General features: G+C 43.2%; 2 protein-coding genes across 6 annotated transcripts in view; one reads left to right on the top strand and one right to left on the bottom strand.

Annotated features, from left to right (window-relative positions):
* ASB2 (ankyrin repeat and SOCS box containing 2) overlaps positions 1–12,385 on the top strand; it is a 43,992-nt gene extending 31,607 nt beyond the window's left edge. For 2 of the 5 annotated variants that reach the window (XM_056545373.1, XM_056545372.1), the window contains 7 exons: positions 1,159–1,325; positions 2,940–3,095; positions 4,203–4,448; positions 6,122–6,296; positions 8,240–8,801; positions 10,087–10,240; positions 11,270–12,382. In XM_056545373.1, coding sequence (XP_056401348.1) covers positions 1,181–1,325; positions 2,940–3,095; positions 4,203–4,448; positions 6,122–6,296; positions 8,240–8,801; positions 10,087–10,240; positions 11,270–11,406 — 1,575 coding nt within the window. In that variant the 5' untranslated portion in view covers positions 1,159–1,180 and the 3' untranslated portion in view covers positions 11,407–12,382. Of the gene's footprint in view, positions 1–1,158; positions 1,326–2,939; positions 3,096–4,202; positions 4,449–6,121; positions 6,297–8,239; positions 8,802–10,086; positions 10,241–11,269 lie in introns of all 5 variants that reach the window. The other 3 variants (XM_056545367.1, XM_056545370.1, XM_056545371.1) reach the window with 3 other exon arrangements.
* A 6,633-nt stretch (positions 12,386–19,018) lies between these two features.
* FAM181A (family with sequence similarity 181 member A) overlaps positions 19,019–24,333 on the bottom strand; it is a 35,373-nt gene continuing 30,058 nt past the window's right edge. The window contains 2 exon segments of the mRNA XM_056546306.1: positions 19,019–20,738; positions 20,740–21,043. Coding sequence (XP_056402281.1) covers positions 20,130–20,738; positions 20,740–20,958 — 828 coding nt within the window. The 5' untranslated portion in view covers positions 20,959–21,043 and the 3' untranslated portion in view covers positions 19,019–20,129.

The raw sequence follows: 24,333 nt of genomic DNA, 5'->3' as shown, positions 1-24,333 counted from the left end.
GGGACTAGATGGGTTATTGGGTCATTACATGGGGCGGGGGCAGATGTTGAGGACTAGATGGGTGATTGGGTCATTACATGGTGCTGGTGCAGATGTTGGGGACTAGATGGGTTATTGGGTCATTACATGGTGCTGGTGCAGATGTTGGGGACTAGATGGGTTATTGGGTCATTACATGGGGCGGGGGCAGATGTTGAGGACTAGATGGGTGATTGGGTCATTACATGGTGCTGGTGCAAATGTTGGGGACTAGATGGGTTATTGGGTCATTACATGGTGCTGGTGCAGATGTTGGGGACTAGATGGGTTATTGGGTCATTACATGGGGCGGGGGCAGATGTTGAGGACTAGATGGGTTATTGGGTCATTACAAGGTGCTGGTGCAGATGTTGGGGACTAGATGGGTTATTGGGTCATTACAAGGTGCTGGTGCAGATGTTGGGGACTAGATGGGTGATTGGGTCATTACATGGGGCGGGGGCAGATGTTGGGGACTAGATGGGTGATTGGGTCATTACATGGGGCGGGGGCAGATGTTGGGGACTAGATGGGTGATCGGGTCAATACATGGGGCGGGGGCAGATGTTGGGGACTAGATGGGTGATTGGGTCATTACATGGGGCGGGGGCAGATGTTGGGGACTAGATGGGTGATCGGGTCAATACATGGGGCGGGGGCAGATGTTGAGGACTAGATGGGTGATTGGGTCATTACATGGGGCGGGGGCAGATATTGGGGACTAGATGGGTTATTGGGTCATTACATGGGGCGGGGGCAGATATTGGGGACTAGATGGGTTATTGTGTCATTACATGGTGCTGGTGCAGATATTGGGGACTAGATGGGTTATTGGGTCATTACATGGGGCGGGGGCAGATGTTGGGGACTAGATGGGTTATTGGGTCATTACATGGGGTGGGAGCAGATATTGGGGACTAGATGGGTTATTGGGTCATTACATGGGGCGGGGACAGATGTTGGGGACTAGATGGGTTATTGGGTCATTACATGGGGCGGGGGCAGATGTTGGGGACTAGATGGGTTATTGGGTCATTACATGGGGTGGGAGCAGATATTGGGGACTAGATGGGTGATTGGGTCATTACATGGGGCGGGGGCAGATGTTGAGGGCTGATCTAGTCATTTTTCCTCTCACAGAGAACAGAACCCCATTGAGGAGATGATCAAGAAGGAAGACGTGGAGGGGCTGAATAACCTCATGAAATCTGGGAAGAGACTGTCTGAGCCCAACAAAGATGGCTGGCTGCCGATGCACGAGGCGGCCTACTACGGCTCCCTCCGATGTCTGAAGCTTTTACTGCAAGGTATGGAGCTTGAATTTTAATCTTTAATAAATAGCTGCCTGTCAATGTATGGCTACCTGTCACTGAATAGCTGCCTGTCACTAAATAGTTGCCTATTTCTATGACTTTATAGGCGGTCATCTTATCTTTGCATGCCTGCCTTTCACTCTGTGGCTGCCTGTCACTGTATAGAAGTCTGTCACTTTATGGACCCCACCTGTCGCTACATAGCTGCCTGTCAGTGTATGGCTGCCTGTCAGTGTATGGCTGCCTGGCACTGCATAGTTATTAATACTATGGGGGGGCTATCCCTTTATAGATCACCATCTTTTGTTGTGTTCGGCTCCCTCTATAGCTGCCTGTCAGTGTATGGATGTCTGTCACCACATAGCTGCCTGTCACTGTATGGCTGCCTGTCAGTGTATGGATGTCCATCACCACATAGCTGCCTGTCAGTGTATGGATGTGTGGTAACGGGGTGTGATGAGGGCAGATGTTGTTGTTACCCTAGGGGCAGATGGCATTAACCCCCTGTATTCGTGATGCCAGGGCGTGGTTTATCCTCGATACCACCTGAAGGTATACCGCTGGATCCTGGGCTAGGCACGGGGGCAATAAAGACTCTAACATCAAGTTACGGACAGCGGTAGCTTTACTGAGGGTAGACAGATGGTAAAGTCTATACAGTTCAGCCATGGCCCACGGAGGTGACCAGTGACTCAGAGACCTTAAAGGCTTGCTGGGACTTGTAGTAGGACTGGGCAATTTCATGCAGACCATGCTGACTTGACAGATAACAGGGACTGACTTGACCTGACTGATGACTGACAATACTGAGACTGTGGTTACTTGTAGCCTCTTGTGGCTGCAGACTGGACTTGAGACTCCTAGGACTCTGGACTCTCTAGGACTCGACCTCATCGAAGACTTGTAAGGAAAGAGAGAAAAGCTCCACCCAGGGCTTATATGGGGGGAGACTAGAAGGGAGCCCATAGGTCACCCCGGGGATCACCTGGTCACTGATACCTCCTGGGTAACAATCACATGGTAAACAGTCTTAAAGTGACAACGCTTCCTGAACACATTACATGGTATAATACATTAGAAACATATTTACATGGGGGACAGATGCAAGGGGTCCCAGGGGACACTGTAGGGAGGCTGCCTGACAGGACAGCAAGGGTACGGGGTAACACCTCCTGTACTGGGCCTCCACAGATGCCTGTCAGTGTATGGCTGCCTGTCAGTGTATGGCTGCCTGTCAGTGTATGGTTGGTTGACACTATATAGCAATGGTCTTCAACCTGCGGACCTCCAGATGTTGCAAAACTACAACTCCCAGCATGCCCGGACAGCCGTTGGCTGTCCGGGCATGCTGGGAGTTGTAGTATTGCAACATTTGGAGATCTGCAGGTTGGAGACCACTACTATATAGTTATCAATACTATGGGGGGGCTATCACTTTATAGACCACCATCTTTTGTTGTGTTCGGCTCCCTCCTATGGCGGCCTGTCACTATATGTGCCCCTGTTACTAATATTGTAGTAAAAATGTTATTAACACAAATACCTAAAAGGAGTCAGAAATTCCAAAACTAAGACGTATTTGTACTGAACCGGAGTTCCTATTTGCAGCGTATCCTCCATTGATCGACCAGCGGACTCTGCAGGAGGAGACGGCGCTGTACTTGGCCACAGTAAAGGGGCACCTGGACTGTGTACGGTTTCTGCTGGAATCTGGAGCCGAGCCGGATATTGTGAACAAGGCCCGAGAAACCCCCCTGTATAAAGGTAAAACCAGCTAAAATACAGCACACAGCGTGGGCTCAGATACACCAGCCTGGAGGGTGGTATCACACAGAATAAGCTTAGATACATAAACTCTGCTAGACTGTCACACATGATAAACTAAGATGCATCAGCCCATTACGCTATGTCACGTGTAGACCTAGATACAACATCTCATTAGACTGTATCCCACATGACGGGATTAGATACACCGACTTGTCTTAAAGGGGTACTACCGTGGAAAACTTTTTTTTTTTTTTTTTTTTTTTTTTAAATCAACTGGTGCCAGAAAGTTAAACAGATTTGTAAATCACTTCTATTAAAAAATCTTAATCCTTCCAGTACTTTTTAGGGGCTGTATACTAAAGAGAAATCCAAAAAAGAAATGCATTTCCTGTGATGTCCTGACCACAGTGCTCTCTGCTGACCTCTGTTGTCCATTTTAGGAACTGGAGAAAATTCCCATAGCAAACATCTGCTTCTCTGGACAGTTCCTAAAATGGACAGCAGAGGTCAGCAGAGAGCACTGTGGTCAGGATATCACAGGAAATGCATTTCTTTTGGGATTTCTTTTTAGTATACAGCCCCTAAAAAGTACTGGAAGGATTAAGATTTTTTAATAGAAGTGATTTACAAATCTGTTTAACTTTCTGGCACCAGTTGATTTAAAAAAAAAAAAAAAAAGTTTTCCACAGTAGTACCCCTTTAAATAGTGTTGAGCATGAATATTCGTAATGCCAATTTTTATCGCGAATATCGGCACTACACGATTTCGTGAATATTTTCAATATAGTGCTATATATTCGTAATGATGAATATTATTATTTTTTTTCACATGCGATTTTTCCATGCGAATAGGGGCCTATCACATGGGTCTGTTTATGTTTGTTTGTTTTCACATGCAAATTTTTATGCAGATTTTTATGCCAATTTTCCATGCAAATTTTCGCATGGGGAAAAAAAGTGAACATAGCGAATATGCGAATTTCGCGAACATAGGACGATTAATCATTAATATATTCGTGAGATATCGCAAATTTGAATATGGCGCCTGATGCTCATCACTCGCCTTAAATTATAACCTACCCTATAATAATTCGCCTCTTGCAGCGTGCGAGCGGAAGAACTGCGATGCCGTGAAGATGCTGGTGGAGCACAGGGCGGACGTCAACCACCGGTGTAACCAGGGCTGGACCGCACTGCACGAGGCCGTGGCGAGGAACGATATGGAAATCATCGACATCCTGATAAAGGGAGGAGCGAAGATCGAAGCCAAGAACTGTTACGGCCTCACCCCCTTATTCTTAGCGGCGCAGGGCGGACAGCTGGAGGCGTTGCGGTACATCGTCAAATGCGGTGAGCGCCCGACCTACAGTGACAAGAAAACCTCGAAACTTGATGCAAACAAATTCCATTCAGCCTTCGCTTATATCTGTTACAGGGAAAGCTGGGTTATACCGGATTGTCTCCAAGATATCCCAGGCCCCTGAATGTTAAAGAGGTTATCCAGGAAAAAACTTTTTTTTTTTTATAGATATCAACTGACTCCAGAAAATAAAACAGATTTGTAAATTACTTCTATTAAAAAAAATCTTAATCCTTTCTGTACTTATGAGCTTCTGAAGTTGAAGTTGTTCTTTTCTGACTAAGTGCTCTCTGATGACACCTGTCTCGGGAACCGCCCAGTTTAAAAGCAAATCCCCATAGCAAACCTCTTCTAAACTGGGCGTTTCCGAGACAAGCAGAGATGTCAGCAGAGAGCACTGTTGCCAGACAGAAAAGAACAACTCAACTTCAGCAGCTGATAAATATTGAAAGGATTAAGATTTTTTAATAGAAGTAATTTACTAAAATGTTTAACTTTCTGGCACCAGTTGATATATAAGTTTTTTCCCTGGAATACCCCTTTAACTCTTTTAAACTGTAATACATGGCCGAATAACATAGCAGATTTATCATACTGGGTCCTCGGAAAGATGGGGCGCAAGCCATGTGGGAGCAGTTATAGCCGCCATCTTGGTTGTCACCAAGGTTGTCAAGGAGCTCCTCCCTTGCAACCAAGATGTCTCTGATTACCTACATCTTCAGACCAAACTACTAGAAAGGGGCAATGAGTCACGGCGGCATTATATCCCTTACAGCAGTGGTCTCCAAACTGTGAACCTCAAGCTGTTGCAAAACTACAACTCCCAGCATGCCCGGACAGCCAACGGCTGTCCGGGCATGCTGGGAGGTGTAGTTTTGCAACAGCTGGAGGGCAACCTGGTTGGGAAATACTGACCTAATGCATGAAACCAACTGCCCCGACGCAGGTTTCACCAGGTTGCTTCTTCCAGGGGATGGTGGTTACAATAGAGACCCTCTGGCCATGGTGGGAGTTGTAGTTTTACAAAAGCTGCTGGCACACTGGTTCAACTCCCAACATGCCAACGGCTGTCTGGGCATGCTGGGAGTTGTAGTTTTGCAACAGGTGAAGACATCCTGGTTGGGAAACACTGACCTAAGTTTCCAAACTGTAGACTTCCAGATATTGCAAAACTACAACTCCCAGCATGCCCACACAGTTATTTGCATGGCCTAATGCAGTGGTCTCCAAACTTTGAACCCCCAGCTGCTGCAAAACTACAAATCCCAGCATGCCCGGACAGCCTTGGGCATGGTCTAATGCAGTGATCTCCAAATTGTGGACCTCCAGCTGTTGCAAAACAACAACTCCCAGCATGCCCGGACAGTCTGACAGGTGGAGGACTCCTGATGTATAGGGACAGACCAGTCACAAGGGGGCACTGCATGACATTTTAACTGTAGAAAAACCGCAGGGCAGTGTTTCCCAACCTGGGTTCCTCCAGCTGTTGCAAAACTACAACAGTTATAGTTTTGCAACAGCTGGAGGCACTCTGGTTGGGAAACAATTCCAAATGGATTGGGATAACCTGTTGCAAAACTACAACTCCCAGCATGCCCAAACAGCCATTGTGATCAAATTAGATGGACAATTCCTTTAAATTCTTCTCATTTCTTGTCACCAGGCGCCGACATAAACACCCAGGCCAACGACAGCGCCACCGCCATCTACGAAGCCTGCAAAAACGGCCATGACGACATCGTAGAGTTCCTCCTGTCGCAAGGAGCCGATGCCAACAAACAAAACAAAGACGGGTTTTTGCCCATTCACGTCGCAGCCAAGAAACGGGACAATGACAAGTAAGTGAACCCCCCCCCCCCCCCAGCACCCATGAACTCTGACCCTTAAATAAGATTTTGCGTGCTTCCAACATGAGGAAAGCGAGATTACACCGACAGGTCCTGCGCACGCTGACTAATACATCTGGCAGTGGTCACCCTGACAGCGCTGCTGCCGCGTACGCGGTGGGGTCTGATGTCACCGCTCAGGAATCCGAAACATTGTTGCTTACACATGTACGGGCGTCCATATCATGTCTCGAGAAGGTACGCCAGATTATGTCATTAGACATTACGTGGGGCTGCAAGGGGGGGGGGGGGCCCGATTCCGTCTTTTCGGGTGTTTTTTCTTCTACATTTCGGTTTTCTGGTCACAGGTTTTAAAGGGGTGAAACATGGCCTTAAAGGGGTACTCCTGTGGAAAAAAAAATTTTTTAAATCAACTGCTGCCAGAAAGTTAAACAGATTTGTAAATTACTTCTATTAAAAAAATCTTAATCCTTCCAGTACTTTTTAGGGGCTGTATGAGAAATCCAAAAAAGAAATGCATTTCCTCTGATGTCATGACCACAGTGCTCTCTGCTGTCCATTTTAGGAACTGTCCAGAGCTGGAGAAAATCCCCATATCAAACATATTCTGCTCTGGACAGTTCCTAAAATGGACAGTAGAGGTCAGAAGAGAGCACTGTGGTCATGACAGCAGAGGAAATGCATTTCTTTTTTGGATTTCTCTTTAGTATACAGCCCCTAAAAAGTAGTGGACGAATTACGTTTTTTTTTATAGAAGTAATTTACAAATCTGTTTAACTTTCTGGCAGCAGTTGATTTAAAAAAAAATATTTTTCCACAGGAGTACCCCTTTAAGGCCATGTTCACACGGTAGAAATTCTGCTATTCCGCTCAAATTCCGTTCTGCAGATTTTTTGCATTTCTTGCGGAATGTGAGCGACATTTCGGCGGAATTTCTGTTTGCTGAAAACACGGAATTCTACCGAAATTCGAAGCCCCATTGAGTTTAATAGGATTCCGCATTGGAATTCTGCAAAACCTAAAGGGGTACTCCTGTGGAAATTTTTTATTTTTTTATTTTTTTTTTTTTTAATCAACTGGTGCCAGAAAGTTAAACAGATTTGTAAATTACTTCTATTAAAAAATCTTAATCCTTCCAGTACTTATTAGCTGCTGAATACTACAGAGGAAATTCTTCTTACCTCAGAGCTATGTCCTATTACTGACTTATTACCTCAGAGCTATGTCCTGCTGTTACTGACTTATTACCTCAGAGCTATGTCCTGTTACTGACTTATTACCTCAGAGCTATGTCTTATTACTGACTTATTACCTCAGAGCTATGTCCTGTTACTGACTTATTACCTCAGAGCTATGTCTTATTACTGACTTATTACCTCAGAGCTATGTCCTGTTACTGACTTATTACCTCAGCTATGTCTTATTGCTGACTTATTACTGTCCTATTACTGACTTATTACCTCAGAGCTATGTCCTGTTACTGACTTATTACCTCAGCTATGTCTTATTGCTGACTTATTACTGTCCTATTACTGACTTATTACCTCAGAGCTATGTCCTATTACTGACTTATTACTGTCCTATTACTGACTTATTACTGTCCTATTACTGACTTATTACCTCAGAGCTATGTCCTATTACTGACTTATTACTGTCCTATTACTGACTTATTACCTCAGATCTATATTTTATATTGTTGATTTGCGATTTCCTATATTTTATATTGTTGATTTATTACCTCAGATCTGTATTTTATATTGTTAATTTATTACCTCAGATCTGTATTTTATATTGTTGATTTATTACCTCAGATCTATATTTTATATTGTTGATTTATTACCTCAGATCTGTATTTTATATTGTTGATTTATTACCTCAGATCTGTATTTCCTGATGCTGAACGTCATATCTCATATATATACTGTATATTTTAGCATAGTCTCTATGCTGATCCCTGTGACCAGTCGCGTGCGGGTGAAGAGGAGCGGGATCAGCCCCTTGCACATAGCGGCAGAACGCAACAATGACGACATCTTGGAGGAGCTTGTCAATGCCGGCTACGATGTCAACTTTACCTTATCGTTTGACCGCGCCCGGCTGTACGAGGACCGGCGCAGCACCGTGCTTTACTTTTCTGTCATAAACAACAATATTTATGCGACTAAACTGCTGCTGGAGGCCGGAGCCAACCCCAATGTGGATCTTATCAATCCACTGCTGATCTCCATACGACACGGCTGCCTGACCACCATGAAGTTGCTCCTGGAACACGGGGCAAATATAAACGTTTATGTGGCCACTCACCCCACCTCCTTCCCGGCCACCGTCATGTTCTCCATGAAGTATCTGAGCTTGCTGAAGTACATTATGGATCAGGGCTGTGATGCCGAGTCCTGCTTTACATGTGAATATGGAAATAACCCTCATCCTCCAATCGAGGATCGTAGGCGACAGGAGGAGACCCCGCAAGATCGTAAGCACCCAAAGATTATCCAGGTACAACCCCTTCAGTTAACTAATACAATACTGCTCCTATATACAAGAATATAACTACTATAATACTGCTCATATATACAAGAATATAACTACTATAATACTGCTCCTATATACAAGAATATAACTGCTATAATACTGCTCATATATACAAGAATATAACTACTATAATACTGCTCCTATATACAAGAATATAACTACTATAATACTGCTCCTATATACAAGAATATAACTACTATAATACTGCTCCTATATACAAGAATATAACTACTATAATACTGCCCCTATATACAAGAATATATCTACTATAATACTGCCTCCTATATACAAGAATATAACTACTATAATACTGCTCATATATACAAGAATATAACTACTACAATACTGCTCCTATATACAAGAATATAACTCCTATAATACTGCTCCTATATACAAGAATATAACTCCTATAATACTGCTCCTATATACAAGAATATAACTGCTATAATACTGCTCCTATATACAAGAATATAACTACTATAATACTGCTCCTATATACAAGAATATAACTACTATAATACTGCCCCCTATATACAAGAATATAACTACTATAATACTGCCCCTATAAACAAGAATATAACTACTATCATACTGCTCCTATATACAAGAATATAACTACTATAACACTGCTCCTATATACAAGAATATAACTGCTATAATGCCTCCTATATACAAGAATATAACTACTATAATACTGCCTCCTATATACAAGAATATAACTACTATAATACTGCTCCTATATACAAGAATATAACTACTATAATACTGCCTCCTATATACAAGAATATAACTACCACAATACTGCCTCCTATATACAAGAATATAACTACCACAATACTGCCTCCTATATACAAGAATATAACTACCACAATACTGCCTCCTATATACAAGAATATAACTACTATAATACTGCTCCTATATACAAGAATATAACTACTATAATACTGCTCCTATATACAAGAATATAACTACTATAATACTGCTCATATATACAAGAATATAACTACTATAATACTGCTCCTATATACAAGAATATAACTACTATAATACTGCTCCTATATACAAGAATATAACTACTATAATACTGCTCCTATATACAAGAATATAACTACTATAATACTGCTCCTATATACAAGAGTATAACTACTATAATACTGCCTCCTATATACAAGAATATAACTACTATAATACTGCCCCCTATATACAAGAATATAACTACTATAATACTTGTTTGTTCTCCTTCCTCCAGTTCTGTGAGATGGTTTCCACCCCGGAGATGAGTCGCTGGGCCGGTCCCATTATTGACGTCCTCCTGGATTATGTGGGGAACGTTCGCCTCTGTTCCCGATTACAGGAGCATCTGGACAGCTATGCCGATTGGGAGGGTATAAAGAAGAAAGCTGGTAAGGTATATTCTATCTACTGTACATCAGGAGAGCAGCGTCCCACTATTGCAGTGGTCTCCAAATTGTTGCAAATCTACAACTCCCAGCATGCCCAGACAGCCATGGGGCACAGATGTTCCATATCGGCTATAGCCCTTTTACTTTGTAAGCTGTGATGTCACGTCCCACAGGCTCTGAATGCCGAGCTCCTGTCCCTCCCCCTTCTCCCCTCCTGTCAGCACGGGCTGAGACCAATTATGTTGAGAGGGAAGCTGGTATTGCTGCTCATTTGATTTACAACTCATTAGATAAGGCAGCAGGAAGCCCATTCCAAGTCACAGTAGTTTCCTTCAGAATGGGCTCCCTGCTCCCTTATCTAATGTGCAGGTGGGGGGTAAAAAATTATCCGTGTATGGGGTCAAAAAGTATAAATAGAAACTTAATATAATGTTATTAACCATAGTGAAAAGATCTCTTTATATCAGCCCCCCCTTGTAGACCGTGACATAATGTCACAGACTCTGAATGCAGAAAGCTTCCTCCCCTCATAACCCCCCCCCCCCCCACAACCAACACCACCACTCTCCATACAATACGGGACCAGACTAGTGATGTGAAGGGGGGAGCTGGTATTACTGCTCATTAGATTTAGGACACATTAATTAGGCAGCAGGAAACCTGGAAACTACTCTGACTGAGAACAGGGTTTCTGCTGCCTTATCTTATGAGTTACTAATCAAATGAGTTCAACCCTTCACATCACTAGTCTGGTCCCGTGCTGACTAGAGGGAAGGAAGTTGTCTGTATTCAGAGCCTGTGACGTGACCTCACGGCTTACAAGGTAGGGCACAGCCGATATAGAGAGATCTTTTCACTATGGCTAATAACATTTCTTTTAATATGTTGCTTTATTATACTTTTTGACTCCATACATTATATATATATATATATATATATATATATATATATATATATAAAAAATGTTATATATATATATTTTTTTACATAAAACATTGACCAATTTCCTACACTTTGTCCCTCTTCCAGAACCCCCGAGATCTCTTGCACACTTGTGCCGCATAAAGGTGCGGAGCGTGCTGGAACAAAATCGCCTGAAACTGTTGGACACGTTGCCCCTGCCGGCCAGACTCATCCGATACTTGAGTCATGATTACACTAGTTGAGTGCGAGCTGTGGGACCAGGCTCAGTACTGACCCCTTGTGGACGTGAGGAGGCAAGTGATTAGAGACCAGGCTGTGGAGTCGGCAGCATTCCTGGCCCATACGGACATGTGCCTTCATATGATGCGGTGTTTTAGCAGCACGGCGCTCCTCGGGGGCGGGGTCAAGAAGCAACACGAAAGTGACAAAAAGACAACGGAAACGTAAGGTTACTGAACACATGACAGGCAGTGATGTCTCTTAAAGTGGACCCGGTCTCTTATTTTTCTAAATAAAAAGGATTCGCTTTGGCGCAACAATGGAGCCAGCCCTCGAAAACTGCTGCAACGTGTGAGCAAGGATGCGCGCGCTCCACTCTGCTGTGCCGGTTATTGTCACATTGTATCGTATTGGAATTCACTCTGCTGGTGAACGCTTCAATTGTTGACAATTTTAGGTTCTTAAATTGACAAAGAATGAAATTAACTCTCTAGTTGCTGTGCAGCGGGATGCTGTCTGTCGCTCTCTGTTATCAGCCGGTTTAGTCAGGGGAGCGGCTCATCCATGGGATGAAACTCTCTGCCCTCCCCCCATGATCACAAATTGATGTCACGCAGGTGTGTGTGGATTTTTCTTTTTTAAGTTTTTTTTTTTTTTTTAGCAGCGTGCTGGCCCTTTAAATGCGGATGTGTGATTATTAGAAAGTTACAATAACATTTATTGTATTCAGAGGATTGTTACATTGTTGCATGTAAATATGAAGCAGAAGGAATAGTTTATTATTTGACGTATTACTGCCCCCCTAATGGTGACCTGAGCATGCTGGGAGTTGTAGTTTTGCAAGGAGAGTTAACTCAATATTCACCACTCTGTTTCGCAACCAAGGTGCCTCCAGCTGTTGCAAAACTACAACTCCCAGCATGCCCGGACAGCCAACAGCTGTCCGGGCATGCTGGGAGTTGTAGTTTTGTAAGTAGAGTTAACTCAATATTCATCACTCTTTATGTTTCCCAACCAGGGTGCCTCCAGCTGTTGCAAAACTACAACTCCCAGCATGCCCGGACAGCCTTTGGCTGTCCGAGCATGCTGGGAGTTGTAGTTTTGCAACAGCTGGAGGTCCACAGTTTGCATAGACTATGTATGCATGTACATGGACCCATAGGAGTTATATCTTAAATGATGTAGCAGGGACAGGGCCTCCTATCTATTTGACTGGACCCCCTGCATCTGTATACATATGCAGGCTGGATTAGGGGGGGGGGGGCAATACATGCCTTGCCCTGAGTGCCTACAACCCATTTCATGCCACCAGGCCCTGTAATATGAAGGGTTGCCTATGCCTATGCCCTAGAAGGGCACTGATACAGGCTGGAATCCATCATGGCTGCTACGGGGGATGTCTGGGGGCCCCACAGCTTACCAGTGGTGCCGGATCAGCTATGATGTCTATGGTGGGGTTAAAAAAACAGAGCTGATTTTTTTTTTTTCCAGAAACAGCACCACCCCTGTCATCAGGTTGCGTGTGGTATTGCAGTTCAGTTGTAATAAAGTGAATGGAGCAAAGTTGTAATACCGCACACGACCTGAGGACAGGGGTGGTGCTGTTTGTACTCATGCTCTGAACCCTAAAGAGCGATGTGCATTCTGCTGAGACGTGTCGTGGTGGTCGGCCATTTGGGGCTGAAGTCTTTTCATTGCAGATTTACCCTCTGACTTTCCCTAAAATTATTTTAAATTTTCCTGAATTAAAGGTTATCCTGGACTAGAAAAAAAAACATGGCTGCTTTCTTTCAAAAAATAGCGCCACCCTTGCTTATCCTCAGGTTGTGTGGGGTATTGCAGCTCCGTTCCATCGAAGTGAATGGAGCCAAGTTGTAATACCGCACACAACCTGAGGATAGGGGTGGCGCTTTTTATTTATTTTTCTTTATGAAAATTAGCCCTGTTTCTTTATTTTTTTTTTTTAATTGCTGGAAAATCTCCAGGAAATATAATGAGAGCGGTGTGGACTGGTGCCCGAGTTATATGGATATGGCGATATTCAGTAATTAAAGGGGTACTCCCGTGGAAAAAAATAATAATTTCAACTGGTGCCAGAAAGTTAAAATAGATTTGTATATTACTTCTATCAAAAAATCGTAATCCTTCCAGTACTTTTTAGGGGCTGTATACTACAGAGGAAATGTTTTTCTTTTTGGATTTCTGTTATGTTACAACCACAGTGCTCTCTGCTGACATCTCTGTCCATTTTTTGGAACTGTCCAGAACAGCATATGTTTGCTATGGGGATTTTCTCCCAAAAAGAAAAACATGCAATATATAGCCCCTAAAAAGTACTGGAAGGATTAAGATTTTTCAATAGAAGTAATTTACAAATCTGTGTTCACTTTCTAGCACCAGTTGATTAAAAAAAAAAAAAAAATTTCCACGGGAGTACCCCTTTAAATAGCAAATATTTAATTATTTAAATTTTTTTTTACTAGTTGTCAATTTCCCCCGACTAATATAGTCTCCAGTGTTCTCTGTTGTGAAAGTGCTTAATCTATGGCAGTGTTTCCCAACTAGGGTGCCTCCAGCTGTTGCAAAACTACAACTCCCAGCATGCCCGGACAGCCAACGGCTGTCCGGGCATGCTGGGATTTGTAGTTTTGCAACAGCTGGAGGCACCCTAGTTGGGAAACACTGTTCTTTGGTATCAACATTAAATAAATAGCAAACTGCTGCCATCCTGTGTCAGTGTTGAGATATTGCACCATATCGCCACAGATAGATAGATATAGATTATATTAATATTTTATATATATATATATATATATATATATATATATATATATATATATATATATATATATATAAATAGATTCTGGTTATATTATCGCAGCTGGCACCATTATGGGCAGGCGTTTTTTTTTTGTTTTTTTTTAATAACATACATTTTACACTTCCTATTTCCGAAGTGATTGTGTTTTTTATTTTATTTTTGAAGTTTACCTTTTGCATGTTCGTGTGTTGTTTCTCCTGCAGAGCGATTCTAAAATTGGCCGGGATTGAATGAGTTAAAATATTTCTAATCTAAAAATGTGCAATCCGCTTGTTTCTTTCACATGCACTTTTTTCCCCTCCTCCCCCCCCCCCCCCCCCCCCCCCCCCCGGTGTGAGATGATTTCGGGTTTGTATTTTATGTTTTTTACCAGTTTTTTTGTTTTTGTATTTTTATTTCGTGTTTGTTTACAGATTGTGATTTGGAATAAATGTTTATAATGTAACCAGAGTCGCGCAGATTTGTCACATGACCGGGGTCGCCCCTTTCCTGCGGGAAAAAGCAAAAAATCAGTGCAGCGCTATCGGGGGGAAAAATATGTGAAGTGTAAACGGCGAAGCATCAAAGAGGGAGAAAGTTTCCGATCTGTTCTGCGTTTATTTGCCGCCTCCTTAGTCCACCCGTAGAGACCCCGAGGGAGCAGGTTCATGGGCCTATACAGATGGCTCCGCCCCTATCCCTAAAATACAGGATTTTGGGTCTAACTGGGTCAGGTCTGAACAATTTCAGCTCCCATGATCCTCTCTGTTCTGTTCCTAAGGAGACCTGGGAAACCAAGGAACAAACACTCTAGGGAATTCTCTGTCCATGCTTTATGTTTCCTGTGGGGGCGCTGCAGAGACATTTTATACTCTTAAAGGGGTACTCCACTGGAAAACATTATTATTATTATTATTTTAAATCAACTGGGGCCAGAAAGTTAAACAGATTTGTAAATAACTTCTATTAAAAAATCTTAATCCTTCCAGTACTTATCAGCTGCAGTATGATCCACAGGAAGTTCTTTTCTTTTTGAATTTCCTTTCTGCCTGACCACAGTGCTCTCTGCTGACACCTCTGTCCATTTTAGGAACTGTCCAGAGTAGGAGCAAATCCCCATAGAAAACCTCTCCTGCTCTGGACAGTTCCTAAAATGGGCAGAGGTGTCAGCAGAGAGCACTGTGGTCAGACAGAAAGGAAAAAAAAAAAAAAAAAAGAACTTCCTGTACATCATACAGCAGCTGATAAGTACTGGAAGATTTTTTTAATAGAAGTAATTTACAAATCTGCTTAACTTTCTGGCACCAGTTGCTAAAAAAAAAAAAAAAAAAAATTAATAAATTGTCCAGTGGAGTGCCCCTTTAAGTCCAATGCACACAACAGAATGTGGATATTCCATGAGCAACAGGCACCATCATAATGAATCTCCGTTATGAGCGACAAAAGAAAAGCACTCCGATGTGGAATTCCCCCAAAAGAATTTACTTTAAATCGTACCTGTCATATCACAGAAAAAAAGTGTTTCTATATGTTCCTCTTTAGCTCATACAGATGCTTTACATGCCTTTATGTGTCTAGCTTCTTTTTTTTGGGCTCACAAATCCCCTCTGTTCTGCTGCTCACTCATTCTGACATCCACTGCTCAGGAAGGGGCTTGTCTGAGGCAAGCACTGAGCCCGCCCTCACACAACATGCATTCACTTCCTCCCTGAGTCTGCTGTGCTGGGTCGCCGCAGGCTACTTTGTAACCCCCTCCTCTCTGTTTTCATGCTGCAGTCTGATAGGACAGGAGTGAGCACAGAGGAGGCTAGTCCTGCCCCACACACACACACACCCACCCACACACCCACACACACCCCAACACCACCACCACCACCACACATACCATCCAGTGCTTAATCCTGTCCGCCTGCAGCATCATTTTTGCTGAAGCAAAGCATATATATGCTGTGCTTCAGCTTTGACAAATATGATGCTGCAGCTATATATATATATATATATATATATATATATATATATATATATATATATATATACTGCGTGTGTGTGTGTGTGTATATATAAACTTAATTTTTAAGCCATGATTTCTATAAAATGTTTGTTATGAAGTATTTTAGAAAGTACAACATATATATAGTTTTTGATTTAAAAAAAAAAAAAAGGTTTCATCTTTCAGCGGAATTCCATTGCGCTAAACAACAATAATCGCTTTATGCTGTGGAAATTCCCTCGTGTGTGTATATGGGCCCTGAGGGAATGGCCAAGAAGTTTTCTTTGCAGAAATCCTATTATGGCAAGGTTAAAACAGGATCTTTTAAAATAAATAAAAAATATATATATATGTAAAAAATAAATAACAAAATTATGTAAAAAAGAAAAAAATTATAAAAATAATTAAATGAAGAATAAATATCAAAAATATATAATTAAAATAATTAAAAAATCTATAAATAATAGTAAAACAAAATTATAAATAATAAAGTGTTAATGTTGTAGCAGAGCTTGGTTTGTCATCTGAAGCAGCTGATTATTATTAAGATTTTTTAATAGAAGTAATTTTACAAATCTGTTTAACTTTCTGGAGTCAGTTGATATTAAAAAAAAAAAAAAAGTTTTTTCCTGGAATACCCCTTTAAATAGCAAACTGCTGCCACCCTGTGTCAGAGTCGAGGTATTGCACCATATCTCTGAACAGAGACAAAAGGGGCAGAGCCACGAGGAGTTAAATCCCAATCTCCGCTCTGCATCACTATAGTAGTGTGTGCACCATTGTGCGCTGTCTAGGCCAGTATTTCCCAACCAGGATGCCAACAGCTATTGCAAAACTACAACTCCCAGCATGCCCGAACAGTGTTAGAAAGAAGAAAAAGAGGCTGTGGTAAACTAGGCTATTTTACAGCAACTGCGCAATTCACTGTCAAATACATCAGAATTGTGGGACTCGTAGTTTTGAAACAGGAGAGCTACAGGTTGGGGGCTCTAATATATAACAAGGCTAATTTTCCATTCAGGACCCCAGGAAAGATGGGTAACAACCCCTTGATATTGGTGGCCATATTGGCAGTGACCCAGCTTATCCTGAAACCCAAAGACCAAACAAATCACAGCATTGAATTCCAGGGGATCTTAAAGGGGCACTCCGGTGAAAAACTTTTTTTTTATTTTTATCAACTGGTGCCAGAAAGCTGCTGGGAGTTGTAGTTTTGCAACAGCTGGAGGTCCACAGTTTGCATAGACTATGTATGCATGTACATGGACCCATAGGAGCTATATCTTAAAGGGGTACTCCGGTGGAAAACTTTATTAATTTTATTTTTTTTAATCAACTGGTGCCAGAAAGTTAAACAGATTTGTAAATTACTTCTATTAAAAAATCTTAATTTCCACTGTAGTATTCAGCAGCTAATAAGTACAGGAAGGATTATTTTCCGTTTGAAACACAGAGCTCTCTGCTGACATCTCTGTCCATTTTTAGGAACTGTCCAGGGTAAAAGGAAATCCCCATAGCAAACATATGCTGCTCTGAACAGTTCATAAAATGGACAGAGATGTCAGCAGAGAGCACTGTGCTCGTGATGTCAGCAGAGAGCTCTGTGTTTCAAACGGAAAAGAATTTCCAATGTAGTATTCAGCAGCTAATAAGTACAGGAAGGATTAAGATTTTTTAATAGACGTAATTTACAAATCTGTTTAACTTTCTGGCACCAGTTGACTTAAAAAAAAAAAAAAAAAAGTTTTTCACCGGAGTACCCCTTTAAGATTTTTAGGCATCGTCTCAGCCATCCTAATGTCACCGACACCCTACAATACAGACCCGGACCTATACGGATAACCACAGAAATATCCAAAACCAAACTAAAGAAATTCCTAAAAAAAATAAATAAATAAATAAATAAATAAAAATAAAAAAATGCAAATGAAAAATGAGAATCCGATACAAATGTATGTAACATTTATTACAATATTTACAATGTGACACATTCCAGATCGATAAAATGTTTCTAGGATTCCGACCGATATTGAAGATTTACACACAAAAAAAATTCTAAATAAATAAAATTTAAAAAAAAGCAAAAAAAAAAACAAAACATTTTTATCCTCCGCTTTCTCCGGCTAAATTGTACATGACTTAAAGGAGTTGTCCAGGATTAGAAAAGTGCTGCTTCTTGTTTTGTAAGAACAGCGCTACTCCTGTCCACAGGTCGTGTGAAGTACTGCAGCTCAGCCCTATTGACTTCAATGGAGCAAAGCTGCAATACCAGACACAACCTGTGCACAGGGATGGTGCTGTTTGAGAAGAAAGAAGCAGCATTGTTTTTTTTTTTTTTTAAATCCTAGACAACCTCTTTAAGTTACCTATATTTCACCCGACAGAGCAGACAAATTGGTGGGGAAATTTATTTTACTTTAACCCTCAAAAATCCAAGTTGGAGGATAGTAAATGGTTTCATGAATGAGCAAAGCTTAAAGGGGTACTCCGGAGGAACTAAAAATGTTTTCAAATAAACTGGTGTCAGAAAGTTCAACATATTTGTAAATTACTTCTATATGAAAATCTTAATCCTTCCAGTAATTATCAGCTGTTGTATACTACAGAGGAAGTTGTGTAGTTCTTTCCTGTCTGACCACAGTGCTCTCTGCTGACACCTCTGTCTGTGTCAGGAACTGTCCAGAGCAGGAGCAAATCCCCATAGCAAACCTCTCCTGCTCTGGACAGTTCCTGACATGGACAGAGGTGTCAGCAGAGAGCACTGTGGTCAGACAGGAAAGAACTACACAACTTCCTGTGGAGCATACAGCAGCTGATAAGTACTGGAAGGATTAAGATTTTTAAATAGAAGTCTTTTACAAATTGCTTTAACTTTCTGGCACCAGAAAAAAAATATTCCAGCGGAGTACCCCTTTAATGGTCACCGGCCGCTCATTGGACTATGACCCCAAGAAATCAAAAAGTCAAAGTCACCATCAAAAGTCCCTCTAAGCCAGTGGTCTCAAACTGTGGCCCTCCAGATGTCACAAAACCTTAACTCCCAGCATGCCCGGACAGCTGGAAGCCTGTCTGCCTTCTCCAGATGATCCACACTGTCCCATAAAGGTAAATCAAGGCTTCCTTCTCATCCCCTTGTGCAGTGGTCTTCAAACTGCAGTCCTCCAGATGTTGCAAAACGTCAACTTCCAGCCCGCCCAGACAGCCAAAAGCCTGACTGCCTTCTCCAGAGGATCCACACTGTCATTAAAAGGTAAATCAAGGCTTCCTTCTCATCTCATCCCTTTGTGCAGTGGTCTACAAACTGCAATCCTCCAGATGTTGCAAAACTTCAACTCCCAGCATGCCGGGAGTTGAAGTTTTGCAACATCTGGAGGGCCACAGTTTGAGACCACTGTGCCAACTACATAAGAATTGGCTAAAATGTGGCCTTATTTAAACCTTAAAGGGGTACTCCGCCCCTAGACATCTTATCCCCTATCCAAAGGATAGGGAATAAGATGTCTGATCACGGGGGTCCCGCCGCTGGGGACCCCCGCGATCTCCGTGCTGTACCCGGTGTTTGTGTAGAGCGTTGGGTTCAGTGACGGAGGCTCGTGATGTCACTTACATTGAGGGGGCGTGACCGTGACATCACGAGCCTCCGCATCGCCAGTCATCCAGCCAAGATCCTGGGGGTCCCCAGCGGCAGGACCCCCGATGATCAGACATCTTATGCCCTGTCCTTTTGGATAGGGGATAAGATTCTAGGGGCGGAGTACCCCTTTAAGGTTCTTCAAGAACCAGGACTACATTTGGGAGGGTCACCTTGACCAACGCTAAGATGTCTAGGGGCGGAGTACCCCTTTAAGGTTCTTCAAGAACCAGAACTACATTTGGGAGGGTCACCTTGAATAACTCTTCTCATCTCCTTCCCACGGGTCATAAGAATCCCCAATAAATAGTCATAGGGTCCAAAGTCAGATATATCCAAAAACGTTAAAAATGGAGGGCAGCACGGTGGGTTTGGTGGGTATGGGCTTGAGGACCACGTGTCTGTAGAGTCTCTGCCCAGAGTCCTTACACAAGTGCTGGATCTCCACGGTGGGCACGGCGGTATTTTTACTCCATAGTGCCAGGGTGGTGAAGGGGTTGGGGTGGTGGTGGACCCCATGGCTGTGCTGGTACAGGACCTGCTGTCCGTGGTACTGAAGAGGGCAGCAGCTGCAGGGACTGAAGGAGGTTACAGGTGGCACCTTCCCGGTCTCCTTATCTCCCGCGGGGTGGGCACAGAGGACGTGGGATTTGTCGGGGACATTTTTGACTTTTTTACTTTCATAGACAGGAAGGGAGGTCTCGGTCCTGTCCTTATATATGATGTCCAGTCTGGAGGGACAAGGCAGGTCCAGGAGGTTGGCGGACGATCTGGGCTCCTCCCAGAAGGATGCCGGCAGTTGTCTTTTCCTCATGGGCACTTGACCCTGCTGGCCAATGTCCGCCCTGTTCTCCACGTCCCCCATAACGCCCTCCTCCATGGCCCCCACCACCTTGTCATTCAGCCCTTTACCAGGAGTGGTGGGCCCCAGTTTTGTCCACCAGCCCCTTCCTCAGGTCCACGGTTCTGCCGGCGGGGTGGCACCTGGGTAACCGGGCATACTTCTGGGAGAACCTTTTCAGCTGTTTCTGCAGATACTTCCTGTGATCCACTGATCTCCTGCACGGAGCCGACTTGTCCAGAGCCGCCTTGATGTCACACGACGCCAAGTTGACGAAATTCAGCAACGTTTTGACCTCATTGTCTGATGCCATGGTTTACCCAGCGCAAAATTTCCATTAAAATGGTAAAAAAATGTAAATAAAAAAGAATCTATTGTGGAAATCAAAATCCGAAGATCTGGGAAAAAAAGGAAAAAAGGGTAAAAAATGGGACCGGAGCCAAATAAGGAAAATGCAATGAATGGATCTAAATACAATAATCATTAGAGCTAAAGATGGTGAAGGGGGCGGCAATGGTGGTGGTGGTGATGGATGTGGTGGTGATGGTGATGATGGAGGTGGTAGTGATGGTGATGATGATGGAGGTGGTAGTGGTAGTGATGGTGAATGATGGAGGTGGTAGTGATGGTGAATGATGGAGGTGGTAGTGATGGTGAATGATGGAGGTGGTGGTAGTGGTAGTGATGGTGATGGAGGTGGTAGTGGTAGTGATGATGGTGGTAGTGATGGTGATGGAGGTGATAGTGGTGGTGATGGTGATGGAGGTGATAGTGGTGGTGATGATGATGGAGGTGGTGGTGGTGATGGAGGTGGTAGTGATGGAGGTGGTGGTGATGGTGATGATGGAGGTGGTAGTGATGGTGATGATGATGGAGGTGGTAGTGGTAGTGATGGTGAATGATGGAGGTGGTAGTGATGGTGAATGATGGAGGTGGTGGTAGTGGTAGTGATGGTGATGATGATGGAGGTGGTAGTGATGGTGAATGATGGAGGTGGTAGTGGTAGTGATGGTGATGATGATGGAGGTGGTGGTAGTGGTAGTGATGGTGATGATGATGGAGGTGGTAGTGGTAGTGATGATGGTGGTAGTGATGGTGATGATGATGGAGGTGGTGGTAGTGGTAGTGATGGTGATGATGATGGAGGTGGTAGTGGTAGTGATGATGGTGGTAGTGATGGTGATGGAGGTGATAGTGGTGGTGATGATGATGGAGGTGGTAGTGATGGTGATGATGATGGAGGTGGTGGTGATGATGAAGAAGATGGAGGTGGTGGTGATGGAGGTGGTGGTGATGATGGAGGTGGTGGTGATGGTGATGGAGGTGGTGATGATTATGATGATGATGGTGGTGATGATGGTGATGATGATGATGGAGGTAATAGTGGTGATGAAGGGACAATGGGTTGTGGATTTAGGTGATCATGATTATTAGAGGATTTTATTTAGATGTGATGATGATGGTGATGATAGTGGAGGCAGTAGTATTGATGGTGAAGGTGATGATGATGGTAGTAGTAGTGATGTTGAGGTAGGGGGGTGATGATGATGATTATGATGATGGTAGTAGTAGTGATGTTGAGGATGGAGGAGGTGTGGGGGTGATGATTATGATGGTGGAGGCAGTAGTATTGATGGTGAAGGTGGTGATGATGATAATGATGGGAGTAGTAGTGATGTTGAGGATGGAGGAGGTAGGGGGTGATGATTATGATGATGGTAGTAGTAGTGATGTTGAGGATGGAGGAGGTAGGGGGGGTGATGATGATGATGGTAGTAGTAGTGATGTTGAGGTAGGGGGGTGATGATGATGATTATGATGATGGTAGTAGTAGTGATGTTGAGGATGAAGGAGGTGTGGGGGTGATGATGATGGTGGAGGCAGTAGTATTGATGGTGAAGGTGGTGATGATGATGATGGTAGTAGTAGTGATGTTGAGGTGTGGGGGGGGTGATGATGATGATGATGATGGTAGTAGTAGTGATGTTGAGGTAGGGGGGTGATGATGATGATTATGATGATGGTAGTAGTAGTGATGTTGAGGATGAAGGAAGTGTGGGGGTGATGATGATGATGATGGTGGAGGCAGTAGTATTGATGGTGAAGGTGATGATGGTAGTAGTAGTGATGTTGAGGTGTGGGGGGGGGGGTGATGATGATGAGTGATGATGGTAGTAGTAGTGATGTTGAGGTGTGGGGGGGGGGGGTGATGATGATGATGGTGATGATGGTAGTAGTAGTGATGTTGAGGTGTGGGGGGGGGGGGTGATGATGATGATGGTGAAGGTGATGATGGTAGTAGTAGTGATGTTGAGGTGTGGGGGGGGTGATGATGATGATGGTGAAGGTGATGATGGTAGTAGTAGTGATGTTGAGGTGTGGGGGGGGTGATGATGATGATGGTGAAGGTGATGATGGTAGTAGTAGTGATGTTGAGGATGAAGGAGGTGTGGGGGGGGGGGGTGATGATGATGATGGTGGAGATCAGGATTAGTCAGTTCTTTGCTTTTACCATCTTCCTTCCACACATGTTAAGAATTTTTCAACAAAAGAAAAAACAATAAAACTTTTGTGATGAGCAACAACTTCCCCACAGTCTCTTCTCCTCCCACAGACACCGAGTCATTTATCCCAAGAAATCCTCACAAACAACGTATTCATTTATATATGTCTATGTGTCTGATCCTGACTGATACCTACAGAACTCGGATACAATGTGATACCTACAGAACTCGGATACAATGCGATACGTACAGAACTCGGATACAATGGGATACGTACAGAACTCGGATACAATGCGATACGTACAGAACTCTGATACAATGTGACCCCTACAGAACTCGGATACAAATACAATGTGATACGTACAGAACTCGGATACAATGTGATACCTACAGAACTCGGATACAATGTGACACCTACAGAACTCGGATACAATGTGACACGTACAGAACTCAGATACAATGTGATACCTACAGAACTCGGATACAATGTGACACGTACAGAACTCGGATACAATGTGACACCTACAGAACTCGGATACAATGTGACAAGTACAGAACTCGGATACAATGTGACACCTACAGAACTCAGATACAATGTGATACGTACAGAACTCGGATACAATGTGACACCTACAGAACTCGGATACAATGTGACACGTACAGAACTCGGATACAATGGGATACGTACAGAACTCGGATACAATGTGACACCTACAGAACTCGGATACAATGTGACACCTACAGAACTCGGATACAATGTGACACGTACAGAACTCGGATACAATGGGATACGTACAGAACTCGGATACAATGTGACACCTACAGAACTCGGATACAATGTGACACCTACAGAGCTCGGATACAATGTGACACATACAGAACTCTGATACAATGTGATACCTACAGAACTCAGATACAATGTGACACGTACAGAACTCGGATACAATGTGACACCTACAGAACTCGGATACAATGTGACAAGTACAGAACTCGGATACAATGTGACACCTACAGAACTCAGATACAATGTGATACGTACAGAACTCTGATACAATGTGACCCCTACAGAACTCGGATACAAATACAATGTGATACGTACAGAACTCGGATACAATGTGATACCTACAGAACTCGGATACAATGTGACACCTACAGAACTCGGATACAATGTGACACGTACAGAA

This window comes from Hyla sarda, chromosome 11, assembly GCF_029499605.1.
Source record: "Hyla sarda isolate aHylSar1 chromosome 11, aHylSar1.hap1, whole genome shotgun sequence".
Classification (NCBI taxonomy): domain Eukaryota; kingdom Metazoa; phylum Chordata; class Amphibia; order Anura; family Hylidae; genus Hyla; species Hyla sarda.
This window is presented reverse-complemented; position numbering and strand designations above follow the sequence as displayed.